Source organism: Pararge aegeria, chromosome 15, assembly GCF_905163445.1.
Source record: "Pararge aegeria chromosome 15, ilParAegt1.1, whole genome shotgun sequence".
NCBI classification, from domain to species: domain Eukaryota; kingdom Metazoa; phylum Arthropoda; class Insecta; order Lepidoptera; family Nymphalidae; genus Pararge; species Pararge aegeria.
Window position 1 is genome coordinate 2,385,246 of NC_053194.1, and position 20,673 is coordinate 2,405,918.

The 20,673-nt window shown below is 37.2% G+C and overlaps 1 protein-coding gene across 2 annotated transcripts in view; it reads left to right on the plus strand.

The window, feature by feature from the left end:
- LOC120629801 (max dimerization protein 1-like) overlaps positions 1–20,673 on the plus strand; it is a 440,856-nt gene that overhangs the window by 353,366 nt on the left and 66,817 nt on the right. For both annotated transcript variants that reach the window (XM_039898853.1, XM_039898854.1), the window contains exon 4: positions 6,156–6,270. In XM_039898853.1, the coding sequence (XP_039754787.1) occupies positions 6,156–6,270 (115 nt within the window). The remainder of the gene's footprint in view (positions 1–6,155; positions 6,271–20,673) is intronic.

Genomic DNA, 20,673 nt, shown 5'->3' on the forward strand with positions numbered 1-20,673 from the left:
ATTTATGGTGTAAAATCGTCAAACACTTTTATCCCCTCTCCCAAAGGAACCGAGCTTAATGTCGGGATAAAAAGTATCCTATATTACTTCTAACACTTCCAAGAATATGTGTACAAGGTTTCATGAGTATCGGTTAAGTATTTTTTGCGTAAAAGCGTAACAAACAAACTTACATTGACATTTATATTTTTTTTTATTATTATTACGTTACAGCTTAAAAGAAATAAGACCCACTTACGCTACTATCGTAATGTAATATTGCAAGAAAGATCATCGTTGGTGCTTCGAAGGAGAACAAAAGAAGCTGTATATTAGAACATTTTTATCTTTGACAAAATTAATCTCCATTATAAAGATGAGGGAAAAAAACAAAGTTATTTATAAAAGCAGAATTTCCAAATAGAAATTTGTAATAGCAAAATATTAGCATAACGGGCACAATTTAATTCTTTCTAATTGTGAAAAGCCTTATTTTCCTTCGGGGGAATTCACTTAATTCCACCAATTAGCAATATACTTGCCAATTAATTCATTTTCGCTACGAACACCTTTATTGAAGTACAAGCGGAATTATAGCATACTAGCTGACCCGTGCAACTTCGTCTGCACCAAATCGGTTATTAGCGGAAAACACAAATAAAATGACAGTTTCTAAAAATGAATCCTAGCTAGATCGATTTATCACTCCCGAAACCCCCTGTATACTAAATTTAATAAAAATCGTTGGAGCTGATTCCGAGATTCCAATTATATATATACAAGATCTGCTCGTTTAAAGATACAAGATAATAATAATAAGATATATAGCACAATAATCTCAGGTGTGATATGTTGAAATGGTGCTTGGCATATTTAACTATCAAGTTAATAAACCATATAACACGATTCCAAGGTAATTTTTGACTTATCAATACATAAGTTGATCGGGACTTCGCGTTTAAAAAAAAACGTGCGCTTACTTACGTACACGCGTTAGAAGTTATACTTCTTCGGCGTAACAAGATAAAAATCTTTTCAAATATTTTATCTCACGACTTATTCTACGTTTTTAGAGAAAACGACAGTAACAATAGAAAATAGGTACCACAGGCGGGTTGCGCGCGCATCGTAACAATTAGCTGGCGGACGATGTATTCCCCTCTCACTCGGTTTCGCAACTACCTTCAACATCATCATCATCATAGCAACCCATTAGGGGCCCACTACAGGGCACGGGTCTCCTCACACAATGATAAGGGGTTAAGGCCATAATTCACCACCAGTGGACTGGCGGACTTCACACACCTTTTGAGAACCCGGAGAACTCTCAGGCATGCAGGTTTCCCCACGATGTTTTCCTACAACTATAAACTATAACTTAGAAAAGGTAGAGCTGCTAATCTAAGGCATTGAAAAATTGTTGCAATATCATTAGAACACTAAGGTAAATTTCGCCAAAATCTCGGTCCCGAAACAAGAAGACCCTGGTTCGAATTCCAATGGTTATTTTTTGCGTTTTTTTGCACAATATTTTTTTTTATTAACAAAAAAAAAAGTCATAAAAATAATTTTGGTCCGGTTCCGCGATTTTTTATACTTTTAGAGTGATGAATTTAGACATGACCATCTTAAATATTTCTAAAAAAAAAGCAAAATACTTTTTAGTTTTTTTTTTTTGGCAAGTGAATTCTCATGAGTTGTACTTTTATGCATAAAATAATCAGCTTCGTAGCTTATGAAAGTAATGAAAATGTTAGTCTAAAGTAAAAAATTTCAGTTCCGTGAATTATTACTTAGATTTTTAATTAAAAGTTGAAAATTTAAGTTAAACTCTTAACTTAATTTTTTTAACATATCATAAATACAAATCATCCATGTTCTTTATATGTAATTGTTGTAATGTGGTGTCATATAAACGTCCTTATATTAATTACCACTAGCTCTTACGGCAAAACATAAAAGGCAACGGTCATACTTTATTCTGTTGATACAATTTTTTGTCGGCAGCGCGGGAAATTTTTCCAACGTCCGGTTCACCTACCCGTACGTACTCGTTTCTTGCTCGTTTTTGTCGGGATTAATATTTTCTCCCTCCCCGCTTTATCTCTGGACCCCGAAATAGCGTCGCGACGAATTAACGATCTTCTGAAAGTGTATAGACGTATATTCGTTCTTTTTTTGATGTAGAACATCCATTGGTGCACCGTCGGAGTAAAATCAACTAGTATGCCGTCACGGAAAATGGCATGACTCTCGTTTATCACGTTATTCCCCTTCTCACATGCGCTTCTATCTTATTATTGTAAATATTTATTTAACTCGATAAAATGCTCGGTTTGCAGTTAGTTTTAAATGACTATGTGAGATAGATAGCAAAAAAAAAACTTTGTTTATTGAGGGCTTATCCTTAGGGCGCGTTTGGATCGTACACTTTTTGCATCAAAAGAGCCATCTCTGGGCCCATATTTAATTTAAAAACATTTGACTCTAACTTTAATTATCATTTATTTATAAATTGATACAAATTAGAACACTGTCGCCTTTAACACAGGTTTATACCTAGCTTAGGGACAGTTAATTTCTGTATATCCGTGTAAATTATAACAATAATTTAATTTATACCTATTGTACAGATGTAATGTAACTTGTACCTATGTTTTATTGAACAAAACAAAAAAAATACTATATACTATAAGTTGAGTATTCTGTATGTGTCTAGAATACCTAGACTACGAGTATATCTAGACTTCTAGCGTCTAGTTTATAGCCGCATGTACAGTGGTATACATAGGGGTTTTAACCGGGGGAGGCATAAAGCAGGAAGATCACATAAAATTGAAAAATTCTCCTTCCATACAACTTGTATGAATTTTTTAGGGTAGGCAGTGCATTTGTGCATCTATGAAGTGCACGCCCTACGTCTTTTTAAAATTATTTTCATCTCACCCTGTAGTCTCGTCGAAATATTTATTCCTAACTGTGGAATTTCCCGTTTCACTAACGACAAACAAAGCAATGTCTGAGTAACGCCTAATCAAAGAATATTCCTAGGCATACATTTTACTTTCACCAACCGATTTTCAGTATGCAACTCATATAACTATTCTTGCCACAAGGTGTGGTATTTTGCACGCCTCATAAACGAAGCGTTGTGGTGGGAATTACTGTCAGTTTACGCACACCGAGTGATTCTCCAACTTAAAATGTCACCTTTTTTATTCTTTATTGCTTTTATAAGTGAATATAACACTATTTTTAACACTCATGATATTTTTAAATATTTTTTTATTATTTAAACTAATTAAAAAATTGTAAAAAGTTCTGCCTTGGAAGTCCGTGTGTCTGTATATGCGGATCCCGTATCTTGTGGTCACGATAACGAGCGAAATACTTCACTTATCGATTTGTTTTTTTTTTATAGGCTTCAGTATTTTGAGGAAAGGAAGCCTATTACTTTTCACGGTATAATTAGATGTAGTTTAATTATTATTTACAAATAATCTCAATTTTATTGTAATGAATGAGATTATGAGGCGTGCACTTTTGGATTTTTCAACTATTGTTTTTTTTATTGTCATATTTTTTTATTCTTCGTATGAATTCAAGGTTATTAAAAAAAACCTCCGAACTTATATTTTTATCACCTGTCAGGGTAGAATATAATGATGATGAAAATTTGCTGTAACTTTTAATTCTCTTCTTCAATAGATGGTAAAATAATAATTAATTTACCGGTAATAATTTGGCCACTAAAACGGTATTTCGCTGCTTCGACAAGCGCTCGTGCTCTGCTCAAACGGAACACGACCGGCCGCAATTTGTGACTGTGACCCCTACTATGATGCTCTTACATTGCCCCATTACTTACTACAATGTGGGATCGCGGTCCAGGGCTACCTGGTAGTGGTATTTAAAAATATTAAAGATAATAAGATAGTTTTTAGTACTAGCAATTAGTACCTACTTACCATAGAAGAAAAACAGCATTATTAAATATGAAATACAAGAAACTGTATGGCACGCAAACATTTATGAGAATAGAGAAAATTATCATTTGTAAAACTTGATAAAGATTGATAATTGGTCTTTCAACACACAAACAGAGCGAGATTTTTTGAAGTTATACTTCTTTTGGTGCGTTAGGGAAAAAAGGTGAGAGTAAATTTTAAGATTAGATAGAAAAAGATAAGAAGAAGAAGAGAAAAAGATTTTTATCTTGTTACGCCAAAGAAGTATAACTTCTAACGCGTGTACATAAGCACACACTCGTTTTTTTAGACCTTTGTTTTGCATCGGAGTTTCAGAACACTAAACCGATTCGTTATTTTTTATTGAAATATAAAATATTCAACGACCCCCTCTTCCCCCCCTCTTGAACGTTTTTGCCCCTCTTGCATTTTTTTTGTTAAATTGGAACGAAGTTCTGGAAAGGACGGATTGACCAGACAAAAGCTTTCATTATTATCATATAGATAACTAAACCGTTTAACAAAGTATCGTTAGTTTAATTAAAAACCGACATTTAATTATCGCTTTTTGGAACCTATTTGGATGTAGTCAAAGTCAAATATTCATATATTAAAATAGGTGCCCACAGATGATACTTCTAATGCGTATACTACATAAAAATTTAAGCTAGGGTTGGAAAAGCGCCCTGATCTAAGAAGAGGCCGACAAAGTTAGCTGGGTATTCTTTTTTATTCGATTGTGAGATTTGTGATACGAAGTAATCCTGGCTCGAGGACCAATGGTAAGCCTAATAAGCTTTGTTAGTGAACAAGGCGCGCCTCAGTGCTTGCTCCGATACCGACTAATTTATAATAATGCCGTTTATTCCCAATAATTCCTTGCACTGTGTATTTTTGGAACATTTTCTAGCAATATAACGTTTTGTTAGTTCAAAGGTGGTTGATTTTTTTTATCAGAATACCATAAAAGGCAGGCATAATCACCTTTAGTATCTGAATTTGACATTTACTTGGCCGTTTTGTCTCCAACTATCAGGTTTATCGAAAATACTATTTGTATCAAATCGAAAGAGCGTCATCTTGTGACGGGGTATTTATTTATTTATCTATATCTTTAAACGAGCAATTTTTGTATATGTATATAATTGGAATCTCGGAATCGGCTCCAACGATTTTCATGAAATTTAGTATACAGGGTATTTGGGGGACGATAAATCGATCTAGCTAGGATTCATTTTTAGAAAATGTCATTTTATTCGTGTTTTCCGGTAATAACCGATTTGGTGCAGACGAAGTTGCACGGGTCAGCTAGTTTTACTAATAAGCCAACGTTATATAATGAATCCATTCAAACATAAGCAAAACTAAACTAATGATAACATTGTCTATACTAAAAGGCTAACAAGATGCATCCGAAAAAGAAGATGTATTAACGATGTATATAACTTAAAACAACATCACCCTCTGTTGATTCTCAAGTATAAAATGAAAAAAAAACACAAAATTTAAAAAAAATATAAAAAATCAAAATCAAAACCTCGATTGCGTCAATATCTGCCATCTTTATTAAATTAATTAAAGCACTGAAAAGATTGAATCGAGATTTTAATTTGAATATGTTATTTCGGTTTTGAATAATCTTAGTGCTCACAAACGCAGCTGGAGGCTTCTGCTCACTCTGAGGTTTTCTTTCAAGTATTTACTATCGCCTCGCGGCCGATGAGTCTTCTAGCACCACAACTGGAGTTATTGTTGCTTAGAATAATCACGGCGTTGTATTGTTTGCTGATGTTACATCACTTATCTTATTTTATCTTATATCTTTAAACGAGCAATGGTTGTATATCTATGTAATTGGAATCTCGGAATCGGCTCCAACGATTTTCATGAAATTTAGTATACAGGGTATTTGGGGGACGATAAATCGATCTAGCTAGGATTCATTTTTAGAAAATGTAATTTTATTCGTGTTTTCCATTTGGTGCAGACGAAGTTGCACGGGTCAGCTAGTGTTCAAATTTATCGACGTGAATTGGAAGAATTGGTGTGGAGTAGAAGTATTGAAGAAATTATAAATTACACCATACAGATTCTCCTGCTTTTCGCGGAGTATAGAAAATTAAGCTTAATTTTCATAATATATCGTGGATTTCCGCAAAGTAACGCCTGCTTCTATCCAATAGTAATCCATGTGTTCTCTTGTTACAGAAGAGCACACCTCAGAAGCTGCTTGGAGAAGCTCAAGGACATGGTACCCCTAGGCCCCGAAGCGTCACGACACACCACATTAGGATTATTAACAAAAGCCAAAAGGTTTATAAAGGTATGTATATTAGAGTTGTTTAGCCTTATTAATAAACGTGGCATAACTAGACATGAATAATGTCTATTTCTGAGAATAATTTATTAAATTGGTTGAAACTTCCTCATTTAATTCAAATGTATTAGTAGCATAATTTGTCTTTTTTTTATTCCACTACAAGTTAGACCTTGACTGCAATCTCACCTGGTAAGTGATTATACAGTCTAAGATGGTAGCGGGCTAACCGGTTAGGGAGTATGGTAGTAATACCCCTAATCTGTTTCAACACTAAATCGCTTAGAGGCTTTTCGGTAGGGTGGTAACTAGCCAAAGCCAAACTCACCCACCAGACTTGACCAGAGAAAATTTCAGAAATTATTCTTCTTCTTCATGCGGTGCCTCTCCGACTAGCGAAGGTTGGCAGTCAGCTTCGTAAATTCTTGTCTATCTTTCGCGAGGCGAAATAATTCTGCTGCACTCGCGATTCCAGTCCACTCTCTGATATTACGAAGCCAGGACTTTTTTCTGCGACCAACGCCTCTTCTTCCTGCAACCTTTCCCATCATAATAACTTGAAGGAGCTCATATCTCTCGTGCCTTAGCACGTGCCCCAGACATGCAACTTTTCTGATCTTGATGGTGTGCAAAAGTTCACGCCGTTGGTTGACGCGTCGCAGAACTTCCTCATTGGATACTTTGAGAGTCCAACTAATGGCTAACATACGTTTGAATGTCCACATCTCAAATGCTTCTATGCGTTTCAGAAATTATAAATTCCCAAATTTCCCCTGCAGGGAATCGAACCCGGGATCTCATACTTAAATTTACAGCTCTTACCGTTGCGCCAGGGAGGTCGTCAAAATGTCTTGCTTGGATATAAAACAATTTCGGAGGCCGTATAGTTTAATAAAACACCGGTAGCGGCTTGCTAGAAAAGAATTACCACCAAGCGATTATGCGTTCCGGTACGACGACGCGTAGAAATCATTTGGGGTATGGATACAACGTCCATACCTCTTACAGGTTAGCCCTTTACTGTCTAAGACTGCATCAACACTTACCTAATATTGATAAACATATACCGGCGTATTTGTTGACTAATTCCTAACTTAACTGGAATGCCTAATGATTAATGCGATGTCTATAGAAAAAAAAACATTTCACCAACTCTTAGGTGATAACTCTTGCTGAATGGTTGATGTTTGCCTAGGAATCTCCTTATATTAGGCATTTCTTAATTAGGCATTGCCTTGGTGAAATGAGCATACTTTTTTAAATCTATTTACACAATCTATTTGTACAATAAAGTGTATTTCATTCAGTCATTCATTCGCTTATTTTACTTCAGCAACTTTGGTAGATATCATTAAAACAACGCAATCAATTCCGGTAACTGCGTATTTTTATTATTGAGAGATTCCATTACAAATTAGGCATATTTTTGCAAGATGAAGCAAAAAAACGCGGCAGTATTCGCCTGTGCTACGGATCCTTTGGCAAACAAAGCACGGCAAAGGGTTCTGCGCTTCCGGTCGGTGCCGTTTCCGGACCACCACTTCCTGGACCCCTTTCCCCCCTCCTGATCCTGGCTACTCGCAAGCGCTTGCCACCATCTTCTTTTTGTTTGTTCTGTACAAATTAATATCAGCTATTGGATTGAAACACACACACATTGCAAGTCACACGTCCTACAAACCCACCTACTGTTACAGTAAATTTATAAAGTGGGTAAATAATTAAACTTTAGATAACTATAAATTCATATTTGCAGTATTTTTACGACGGTTTTGTTGATTCTTATCTGTTCAGATTTATCAAGCGTTTTCTATAGCCTCGCGAAGTGGCGTGCATAGAGAGTATGCACAGGGTATGCAGATGATATAAAATGAAGAAACTCTCCAATGCGGGTTTAAACAATTTATGGATTGGCATTGTTAGAGTTATAAAAAGCCTACTCTTAAGTATTCATAAGTTGTAATGGGGATTCTCTTCATTTTATATCATCTGCATACCCTGTGCATACCCTCTATGCACGCCACTGGCCTCGGCTGGTGAGCCTTCTAGCACCGAGACTGGAGTTATTGTTGCTTAGAACAATCACGGGTATTTTACGGGGATATTTTTCACAATTCCGCACTGAGTTTTAAAACTCCAGCAGCATTGCAGTATTCTACTGAAGGGCGGGGTTGCTTGTGTAATTACAGTCACACTAGGCTTAACACCTACTCCCCGATTTGACAGACACAGGTAGGTTAGGCAGTGATAGCGAATACGACACCGGGAGGTATCTTTGCATCGTTCGGGTCCATGTAGGACTGCGGTGCATCGATAAAGCAGTCGTATTTATATCAATATACCCACCAACTCAATGTCATTAACATAAATATCTGGCAAATATTAATTAATAGTTATCAAAAGTTTATCATTTGCCCACTTTATAAATTTACTGTAACAAGATATAAACGTGAAGCGCTGTCTCGCTTGTTAACTCAAAAACTTAAAGTAAGGGTAGTGATTATTGCGCTCAGCTATCTCGGGATCAGCGACTAATAAACAAAAGTTGGAATTAGTCGTATGCAATACTCATCGCGGTAGAAGCGGCCAAGGCGAACTTCGGCCAACTTGTGTAAAGAGGATTAGGACTGTGGTAACGTTTAGTTTTAGTGAACTTGTCGGAACAAGTTATGGTGGAGGCTGCCTTAGCGTAAACTTATTCAGACTTAGTGCCGCTTTGTGAATTAATTAAGATATTTAATCGAGTTCAAGACCTTTTGGAGATTAAAAAAGGAGCATGCGACTTCCTCCTGTCTCTTTGGTGTTTCTACCAGTATTAACTGCGTATCTTTAATGGGTTCGATACCGGCATAGAATTATGAATATACAGAAACCGTGTACACGACTAATATTGAAGCATCAAGAACCAAGTTCCGCTTCCGCTTTACAAGTGTTTCCCGCTTAGTCCATTCCATTTAGCAGTTGACAGTAAGTAGTTTACAAGGTAAAGTGGCAGGCAGAAGAAGGCCTGGCCGAAGAAGAATATCATGGCTCAAAAATCTACGACAATGGTTTGGAAAGAGCACCAAATCATTATTTAGAGTAGCGGTGTCCAAGGTAGAGATAGCCCTAATGATTGCCAACGTAAGGAGACGGCACCCTAAGAAGAAGAAGAGTAAGTAGTTTACCTCTAATGTTCCAAACGTTTACCATAAAGTGGGGAAATGGGAAATGTTTGTGAGCTAGCAAGATTCCGCGGTTGTGAAGCGAGACGTACGCGGGGAGTTTTCTCTGGACACAATGCAATGCATGCAAAAATGACTAAAAGAGGTTTCTATATGTTCTTAACTCTGTCGATCCGACAAAAAGTTTTTAGAATTCTAATTAATAAGGAAATTGGTTGTTTCAACTTTCAACCTTGCCTTGAAGAACAGTTATTATCTCAGACTTCGTCATAATAGTCGTTAAAGCCCACCAACCCACTTTGCAGCAGCGTGGCATGTCTATACTCTAAAACCCTCTCTCCTATGAGGTGGTCTATGCCCTGGCTCAAATATCCAGCATCAGTATTCGACGGCCGACTGGCGAGGTGAGCAGCGACCTACTTTCTGGGTCTAAAGCCGCGGGTTTGATTCCCACAACTGGAAAATGTTTGTGTTTTGAACATAAATGTTTTTCATTGGGTGTTTATCTGTATATTATAAGTATTTATGTATATTATTAATTAAAATATTCATCAGTTATCTTAGTACCCATAACACAAGCTACGCTTACTTTGGGGCTAGATGACGATGTGTGTATTGTCGTAGTGTATTTATTTGTTTATATTTTTAATTTGGCTACTAAATATTTTTGCATAGGTATCAAACACTACTATAAATAGATGATGTTATTTCACTATTCATAACGACTACACCGGGGGCATCTTTACATCGTTCGAGTCTATATAGGACTGCATTGTATTGGAAATGCGCCCGTATTTATTTCCAAATACCCACCAACTTAATGTCATGCAATGGCGTGCATAGAGGTTATGTACAGGGTATGCTCAGGGTATGCACATGGTATAAAATGAAGAAAATCTCCAGTGCGGATTTAAACAATTTAAGCATTGTACGAGTTATAAACTAGGTTTTTATAACTCTTACACCCTTAAGTATTTATAGCTGCATACCCCTCTATGCACGCCACTGATGTCATGAACATTGGATATTAATCAAATATAATTTTAATTGTTTCTTGGAAACTATTTTCGACGGCCGACTAGTGCAGTGAGCAGCGACCCTGCTTTCTGAGTCGTAGGCCGTGGGTTCCACAACTGGAAAGTTTTTGTGTGATGAAAATGATTGTTTTGCAGTGTCTGGGTGTTTATCTGTATGTTATAAGTATTTATGTGTATTATATTCACAAAAATATTCAACAGCTATCTTAGTACCCATAACACAAGCTACGCTTACTTTGGAGCTAGATGGCGATGTTTGTATTGTCGTAGTATATTTATTTATTATTTATTAATTGAATAAAAATTATAAGCGTTTTTGTAAAAATCCTAATCAATTTAATAAAATATCTGGCCAATATGAATTTATAGTTATCAAAAGTTTAATTATTTACCCACTTTATAAAATTACCGTAACACTATTATATATACCACACGCAGTGCTGATGTACACGTCATATCCTGTGTTACGTTAATGAATGATGTGAAGAGAAGCTAAGTATTTGTTAAGTATTACGAGGTATAAATTCAAGGCGAAACGCCAGTATCTCGTTTATTATATTCAAACAGCACCCAACTCGCAAGTCATATGTAACTCTAACTGCCGGCCTTTTGGGTCATTTGTGAAGCGTTCCGAGCCCAAAATATTAAGTTCCACAATATTCGGTCATAAAGTCCGAATATAGCTGTACGAAATACACCGGCAGAGGGCGTCCGTGCCATGAATGATGACCGGGCACAGGATACGGCGGCATTCGTCAACGCTTTGTGTACGGAGCAACCGACATCACTGCTGTACAAACAGCAACCACCGAAACTCCACACTCAACTGTAACCCCTAAACACCGTCTCGTTAGTGCTAGATTACCGTACACCTGTTCTCAGTAGGCTTTGCGGGGTGTACCTGAAAACTCTCGTAGTATTTACCTTTGTACGCAGTATGCTGTATAGTTTGCGCGTCAAAGACTATATTTGTTTATCTCTGGGGACAATATAAAAGGACATACGTAGGACGTTTTCGTGTTCATGTTTGAGCTTATGGCTGCGATATTATGAAGTGAATTTGTTTATTTTAATTACCGACACAAGAATACAAATTTAAAGAAAGAATTTAACCTCAGAATTAAATATAGAACCCGCATTCAGGCTTCAGCCCGTGCATCGTGTCCAAAAACAGTGAATACGCTCCCCACACGTCTCACTTCACCCCCATGGAATGTTGCTAGCTCACGAACTTTTTCCCATTTTCCACATTTTATCGTAAACGTTTAGAACATCAGAGGTAAAATATTTACTGCCAAATGCTAAATGGAAGCGACTAACCGCCTATTCGAGAAACATTACTAAAGTGGAGTGGTTTTACATGCTTCAATTATTCGTGTCCTCGATTTCTGTACGTTCACAATTCTGTGTATTTCACTTTTAACGTGTAGTTTCACTTATAAACAATTTTAACGTGCTCTTACTCGTATAATGAAATGTATCGTACTAAGTTAAATTGTATGCCATTTCGGTAAGGAACCGTAAATAACCCATAGAAGTCGACTGCTGGACAAAGGTATTTTGTTGGGAGGTCCAAAATCCACGGTCCTCAGCCGCTTATTTCCAGCGGCTCGTCGTCGTCGTCAGGCGTCTATCCATCTAGTTGGTTGCCGACCAACGCTGCGTTTACCTGAACGGGGTTGCCATTTCATCACCTTAGAACCCCAACGACTGTCGGTTCTCCGAGCTATGTGCCCCGCCCATTGCCACTTCAGCTTTCCGACTCGCCGAGGTATATCAGAAACTCTGGTTCAGATTTGATCACGAAGAGATACTCCCAACATGGCTCTCTCCGTCGTCCGCTGAATGACTCTGAGCCTTCTTATGACGCCCTTATCAATAACCCTACGAGTATATTAGAGATATTTTTCACGAAAGAAAACGATCGTTTTATCTAAATGGTAATGTGAATAAGTAACGATTTTGTAGTATTAATTGTGAATGTATCTTAATCTATTAGACTAACAAAGCAAAAATTTGTCAACGGCTAGGTGTACGGAAAAATTATTTTGAGTTTATGCTTACACCTTTAAATTAAAACCTATGATGTATATTATGTGTAATGAGTTAATAAATAAAATTCCGCAGTTAGGAAATTAGCGTTGATCCCCCTTTTCTCGGAGAGCACGTTTTAATTAACTGACTCAAAAAAACTATACCACTGTCGAAAGGCATCCTACAAACTAATTTTCATCAATCATCAATAGCGTATAACAGTCCACTGCTGGGCTAAAAGTATCTCCCAGCGTGATGATTTGCCTATAATCACCTTGCTTTGCAGACGAGTTGGTGATTTTTCTTTTCTTTTTTTTTTCATTCATTGTTTACTAGCGGACCCCCGCGACTTCGTCCGCGTATGAGTCAATCGAGAAGCTAGAATATATCTAATGCTAACATTATTATCATCGTGGGTAGCTCTGTACCTACTATTATTTTACTTGGTATTTTAGTTGATACGTACATACGTACAAACATCCATCCTCACAATCTTTCGCATTTATAATATTAGTAGGATGGTACGCATGCATTCGATCGCAGTCCCATAACACAGAGAGTAACAGTTATTTGTGTTCTTTGTCTCCGAAAATTTTTATCAGATCCTTATTAAAATAAGACCATACATGCTTGATAGTATATAATATTAATAGATAGATAAAAAAAGAATGATTAAAATCGGCGCAAATTTAACGGAGATATTAAGAAAAATTGATAAAAGTTTTCATCCCATTTCCCGGAGGAAACTTATTGTTTATCGGGATAAAAAGTAGCCTATATGTTGATCCGGAATATCAACTACCACTATACCAAGTTTTATTTGAATCCGTTTAGTAGTTTTCACGTGATGCCCGGACAGACAGACAGACAGACAGACGGACAAAAATTAAATAAAAATCTGTTTTGGACTCAGTATCGAGTATAAAGAGTATCCCCCAGTCAAAATTTTCAAAATACAATATTAAATGTACAGAAATCTTCCAGTTACAGTTTTATTATAAGTATAGATTATAAGACCTTTTTACACCATTTCATTTTCATTACTGGTGTTAAGGAAGATGCAGCTCAATTCGACCGGAGTCTGTGCTAGAGGTAGCATGAGTTATAAAAATATTAAATAAAGATATTTTTTTTATATATAAACGAAGTGAAAAACACCAAAAATACAAAAACTTTAGTTAAGTAAGAATATGAAATGAAATGAAATGAAAAAGTTTATTTTAACGTAAACATTACAACTTGTTTGTTATATACATTAGGTAGATATTGTTATAATATTTAGGTTATGACAACTGTATAGGTACTGTTCTGAGGTAGTAGTAGAAATTATTTAAGACAGAATATTATTAGTCATTGACGTAAGCGCTGTGAATTTAAGGAGGGTTCGATTCCCAGCTGGGGCAATCTGGGAATTTATAATTTTAGAATGTTCTTTGGTCTGGTGGGAGGCTTTGTCCGAGGCTACCACCCTATCAACAAATTGTAATTCTAACACTTTTTTTTTATGAATGTAGTTACAATTAATTGCTGGTGTGTCTTATGAATAAATAAATAAATAAAGACGTGCCGCGAAGCGATTTAGTGTTCCGGTTCAATGTCGCGTGGAAACCGATAAGGGGTATGACTACCGTACTCCCTAACAGGCTAGCCCGCTACCATCTTAGACTGCAGTCAAGGGCTAACTTGTAGTGGAATGAAAAAAAAAAAAGTAGTTGTAGTTATTTGTATATACCGGTATGAAACCGGCATTAATCTAATTTAAGAAAAAGGCACTCACGTCCTTTGTTACATCAGAGATAATATGACGTGTGAAGGGTAGCTGCGTTACTTATATAAAAGACTCTTTTTTTTGTATTCCACTACAAGTTAGCACTTGACTGCAATCTCACCTAATGGTAAGTGATGATCAGTGGCGTGCATTGAGGGTATGCACAGAGTATGCAGATTATATAAAATGAAGAAAATCTCCAGTCTCCAGTACAAGTTATGAAAACTTAAGGGTAGGCTTTTTATAACTCTTACAATACGTATCCTAAAGTTTTTTATCACTCGTACTGGAATTTTTTTTCTTTTTTGTCATCTGCCCGCTTAGTGCGCCATTTGGATACCCTGTATAAACGCCACTGGTGATGAAGAAGTCTAAGATGGCGGGCTAACCTCTTAGAGGTATGGCATTATATTAAACCTATACTCCTAATCGTTTTCCACACGACAATGTACCGGAACGCTAAATCGTTTAGCGGCACGTCTTTATCAGTAGAGTGATAAGTAGCCACGGCTGAAGCCTCGTAACAGATCAGACCGGAGAACATTCAGAAATTATACTTTCTGAATATAATTATCGCCATCATCAGGCATGCAGGTTTCCTGACGATGTTTTTCTTCACCGTTGAAGCAAGTGATATTTTAATTATAAAAAAAAATAAAAAACTTAATTACTCAAAGCGCTTAATTACACAAGAAATCTAAATAACAGTTTCAAAAAGTTTCCACACACCGTCACACCGTTGGGAAATAAATGGCGCGCTGACACAGATTCAAACAAACATTAATTTATATATTTCTTTTGACACTTGTCATTTTATTGTTGATATGAATGGAAAAGTTATTGAATTTGTCTATGGTCATAAGTTGTTCAAACAAAAGTAAACTCTATCTTAAATAAAATATGGTTTATAATCGTCTGGATGGCAGAGGCCACGGGTGGCCTCCTGCCGGTGAGTGCGTTTGGTACTACATTTGTAGGCGAGCCGACCGGCGGGCTCCTGCCGGTATGAGGTAAAATTAACATCTACGCCTCAAGTTGATGGACACAGGACGGCATTGCGGAACGTGTTACTATCATGCCCTGCGAAGTGTTGCTTTTTTACCACCTGGTGGTTCTTTTTCTTCTTCTTCTTCTTTCCCTGGGCCTGTCTCCGTCCTTGGTGGGCCGGAACCTTCCGTTGTACGTAGTGCCACTGGTACGGCTCCCCGCTGGGTCACTACAGCCAGCCGAGAACACTCCAGAAGCTTAGCAGGCCGCCCATATCGCCAAGTGCTTCAGGGAGTGATCTGGTGGTTCATCTGCGATAATTACTGTAGTAAAAAAGCTTTAAATTTCTCCCTCCTTATAATTTCGAAACCAAGTCTCTTGAAACATTTGTAAATACTACTGAACATAAACTAAAAGGTAAGTAGATACTGTTAGCTTACCCCCTTTTAACCTCCACTCCTTCAGACTATACCCCCTGGAGATAGGGGTGAGGGAATAGTAAATCTTGCTTCAGCGGAAATTTATTAGCCGTTTGGGTTAAAGGGCCCAAGATTTATAATTTTTTTTGTTAACCGCAAGTGCGCCCCGCTGTTTAATGATTACCTGCTTGGATGAACAAAGAAATACTTCAGGTTATATGGAAGTCACAGGTAGGATCTCCAGGTAGCAGGGAACTCCGAGAAAGTCCCGGAATATTAGTCATCAATAGCCTATAATATAACGGTCCACTGATGGACTAAAGGCATCTCTCAATCACAACGCTGGAGCCGACGGGTTGATAATTACAGTAAGTTATATTCCCTTTGTCGCCTCGTACGACATCTGCGGGATGAAGAGGGGTGGCGACAACTATATTCTGATCTGCAGTGGCGTGCATAGAGGGTATGCACAGCGTATGCATATAATATAAAATGAAGAAAATCCAGTTTTAGTTATAAAAACTTGAGGGTAGGCATTTTATAACTCATGCAATGCTTATCCTTAAGTTTTTTATAGCCCGTACTGGAGATTTTCTTCATTTTATATCATCTGCATACCCTTTGCATACCCTCTATGCACGCCACTGCTGATCTGCGATCACCACACGATACAATACTACTAGTAGGATAGAATCCGACCAGCGCATCGGGCTACTTCCTCGAGCCTTTCCATTTTGCCAGTGGCAGCTTCTTGTTGAGATGGAGACAATCTTTTCAAGACTGTCTCCATCTCAACTACATAATAACAGCACACATAAATAGCAAATAATAACAGTAATTTTCTCTCTGATAACATAATTCATGATATACGAAATGGTAGCTTAATTTCCTTTCATAACTAGACCGTAATTCATCAATAACAATTCGTATTTATCGAAAGAAAATGACATTGAAATAACAACATCATTAGTGAGCATATTGTAATAATATCGTGTCGTAAAGATAAATGTACGCATAAATAAATTCTCAATATTTACTTAATATTATGATGTAGGCAATCCCTACTAATATTATAGATGCGAAAATAATTTTGTTGATTTATCATTATTTTCTATTCATGGGATATTTGATGTTATTTCATTTAAATACATAATACCCCTTTTTAGCATTTGGTATTTATACCACTTTGATTTCATCGTCATCATATCGACTCAATGCCGGCCCACTACAGGGGTTAAGGCCGTAGTCCACCACGCTGGCTCAGTGCGGTTTGGTGAACTCCGCTCCTCCGCACCTTTGAGAATATTATGTAGAACTCTCAGGCATGCAGGTTTCCTCATGATGTTTTCCTTCACCGTCGAAGCAAGTGTTATTTTTAATTACGCGCATAACTTAGAACAGTTAGAGTTGCGTGCTAGGATTTGAACTCGGCCCCCTTAAAGTGAAGTCGAGCTCCTACTCACTGCGACATCAGGCCTTCATGGATTTTCTCTTAAAAAAATACGGTGTTTATTTTAATTTTGTGGCATAATGCGTAACAAAGCAGCCTCTCTCCTGCAGCGTTTACGGCAATTTTCGGAATGTTTAAGGTATTTGCCGCCAGATACGACTGCCCTATACTGTGCCCCTGTGTTAGAGTAGCAGTCGGGCGTATGTGTAATTTTTATTTATTTTTTATTATTTAAACTATCAATACTAACTTAGTGGTTAAGGAAAAAATGTTACTAATATAACAATCTATGGATGGAAACGTCTGAAATAAATGATTATTATTACTATAGCAGAAGTCCGTAAAGAGAAGAATGATGTGAGTGAATTTTAACTGTCAGTTACGGTTAACGATTTTATAAAATGTAATAGATTGAGATGAAATTTTCACAGAATGTGTCGGCAGGTAGGTACTTCTAGGTATTTTCTTGGTGTTTTTGCTCGATTTCAGAATATAATCGAATAGAAAGAAGTCTTTATTGCACGTACAAATAGAAAACTAGATAATATAAAATATAAAAAGGCGGCTTTATCGCTTGAAGCGATCTCCTCCAGACAACCTTTGGTTGAAGAAACATATTATATAAAACAGAATAGTGCAATGCCCAAATTTGCTAACTATAAAGTACATATACTAGAAATGTTAATACCGTAATATTGGAAACAATACAAATTATAAAAATCGATAAAGGAATCTTCATGGACAAATCGTACTCGCAAATAGCTGGAGTACGTACACAAGTTTGTTTTTGCCGAACCTTGTATGATTATCAACATAAGATAATTTTCCGATGTCCTTTTATTTATACTATGAGAAAAGTAATTGGCCTCCGATGTAATATTAGTCTAACATAATGATAATTGATCTTTGATATACCTAATATTATAGGCCAAGAGAGTGTACGCAAATTTTAAGGGTAAAGAGCGTATTAAATTTCTAATGGTTAAACTATCTTTTCATTAAACATCTAGTTGTACCCTGCCACGCTTCGCTGTGGCACATTTTTATGGAATGGTTGAGAAATGACTAATGAGAAACAAAACAAATACATTACATATAAGTTTATTTTTGCAAGACTAGGTGATCCTTAAAAAAAACTGTACTGTGCGTTCGCGGATATGTGACTGATGCAAAAAATTTATAAAAACAATCCTTGATGCTGATTATATATCATGCTTAAATTTCAGCTCGATAGGTGCAGTACATTTTGAGTTTTTGAAGCGTACACAAACCAACGAACCAACCAAACGTAGATTTCTATAGGTATGGGTGTTGGAGCGTTGTATCAAATGGTTACTCTGCCTCCTATATAACTAACACATTCGTATTCTGCATGCTCTTCTGGCAAAGGAAGAAGTTACATTTTGGCCCGCTAACTACTCAACGCCGATTCGACATATATCAAGAAATTTAAATGACAGTTTAATGTTATCTAGCATAATGCACACATTTTTATATTTTTGTGTCAGTAGTATATGAAGGCGCCATTTGTTAAAAGCGCCATCTAGTGATGTCAATTGTAATTACACATACGCCGATTATTATTAGGCGCCATCTTGTAGAATCTTATCTTATACCTTATATTAAACGAGCAATTCTTGTTTATATATAATTGGCATCTCGGAATCGGCTTCAAGGATTTTCATGAAATTTAGTATACAGGGGTTTCCGAGGCGATAAAGCGATCTAGCTAGGATTCATTTTTAGAAAATGTCATTTTATTTGTGTTTTCCGGTAATAACCGATTTGGTGCAACGAAGTTGCACGTTTCAGCTAGTTAGAGTTAAAAGACGTGAATAATCAAGACAATAGACTTTGTTATTATAAATTAGAGTTCAAAGACATTAATAAAATAGACGTTGTTATGATTATAATTTGTCTAGCTTGCATAGCCTGCTTATACATTCAACTTTGTCTCAGCAATTCGTAGTCGGTATGGGCTCGTTTAACATTTGGTTCGTTCCCCGGGCATCTAACAAAGCCAACAAGAGGGGCATGCAGTGGTGGTTTTAGCTTGGGTATACCCCCTTTTGAGGGTCCCACATAACCTCAATCCGGCCCAAAGTTCAGAGGTAGCAATTAAGAAACAGGTTCGTTTAACACAAACAACATAGCTGACTTATTGGTGCGAAAACTTTAAAAGAGCACCAAATAAGTTTTTTAACATTATTTTTTTCATAGTAACAATTGACGGACCAAGCAAGCGGCCCACCTGATGTTAAGTGGAAAACCATCGCCTATAAACTCAGTAAGACTTCACAGGGCATGCAAGGAGCACGTCCTGCAACATGCCGCCATCTATTTGAGGCGTAGGTGTGAAAATTGTGCGAGTTCGTAGCCGCGTATGACACAAAATTGCTGGTATAAATGCTTAAACGGTTTAAGCCACCGTTCATTAGACTAATGAGAGCATGCGAGGAACGCTTCGGGCGCCGGTGCGGATGTCCAGCCCGGGTTAGCTGAAATTCAATATGTCACGGCAGTATGCCCCTGTGCCTAATTGAACGCGACATTTTCAGCTGCGATCTGGACATCGCATAGGCTTATTATATTACTGCGTATGGACAGACAGGGTCATTGGTGAAATAAAATAGCACCGACTTATTATACAATGAAAAATAAGCTAAATATTTTTGTATAACATAGAATTCTGGAAAGGACGCCTGGTTCTATCCATCATCATCATCATATCAACCCATTTCCGGTCCGCTACAGGGCACGGGGCTCCTCCCACAATGAGAAGGGGTTAACGCCGTAGTCCACCATGCTGACCAAGAGCACATTGAGAACATTATGGAGAACCTCTAAGGCATGCGGTTTCCTAACGATCTTTTCCTTCACCGTTGAAGCACGGTATATTTGAACCGCTTAAAACGCACATAACTTAGAAAGGTTAACGGTGCGTGCTGATGTTCGAATTCGGCACCCCGAAAGTGATACTGAAGCCCACAACGCTATCACCGCTTCATAGGCGTTAAGATGATTTAAACTACCGTACATACTCGAAATATACCCATCGACGTAGAGTTTACCTTAAATTATGAAAATGATAAATTGTTAAGTCAACATTTCCTGTTGCTGCTCCGGTTTCGGAGAGAAACGTGCGTAGAGGGTACACTTTCAAATATTTTGTGTGGAGTATAAGGATTGAAGAAATTATATATTACTCCTTACAGACTCCCCTACTTGCGGAGTATAGCAAATTAAGCTTATTTTTTATAATATACCATGGAATTTTGCAAAGTTACGCCTGCTTCTATCCAATATATTCCTTAAAGCAATCGCTCGTAGGTATACAAATAGGCAACGCAGCCATTTCTTTCCCCGGCCTCTAATTACGAGTTCGCCGGGATGATATTTATTGCATAGGTCCGGAGGCCTGGCTACACGGTACCGGGTAGAGGTTAATTATACCAGTGATTAATAAAAGGGTAAGGCGTGGTTTTGAATCGCACAGAAGATACTGTGTGCTAAGTAAGGGGATAGAAAGCTTTATTGATCGAAATCCAAA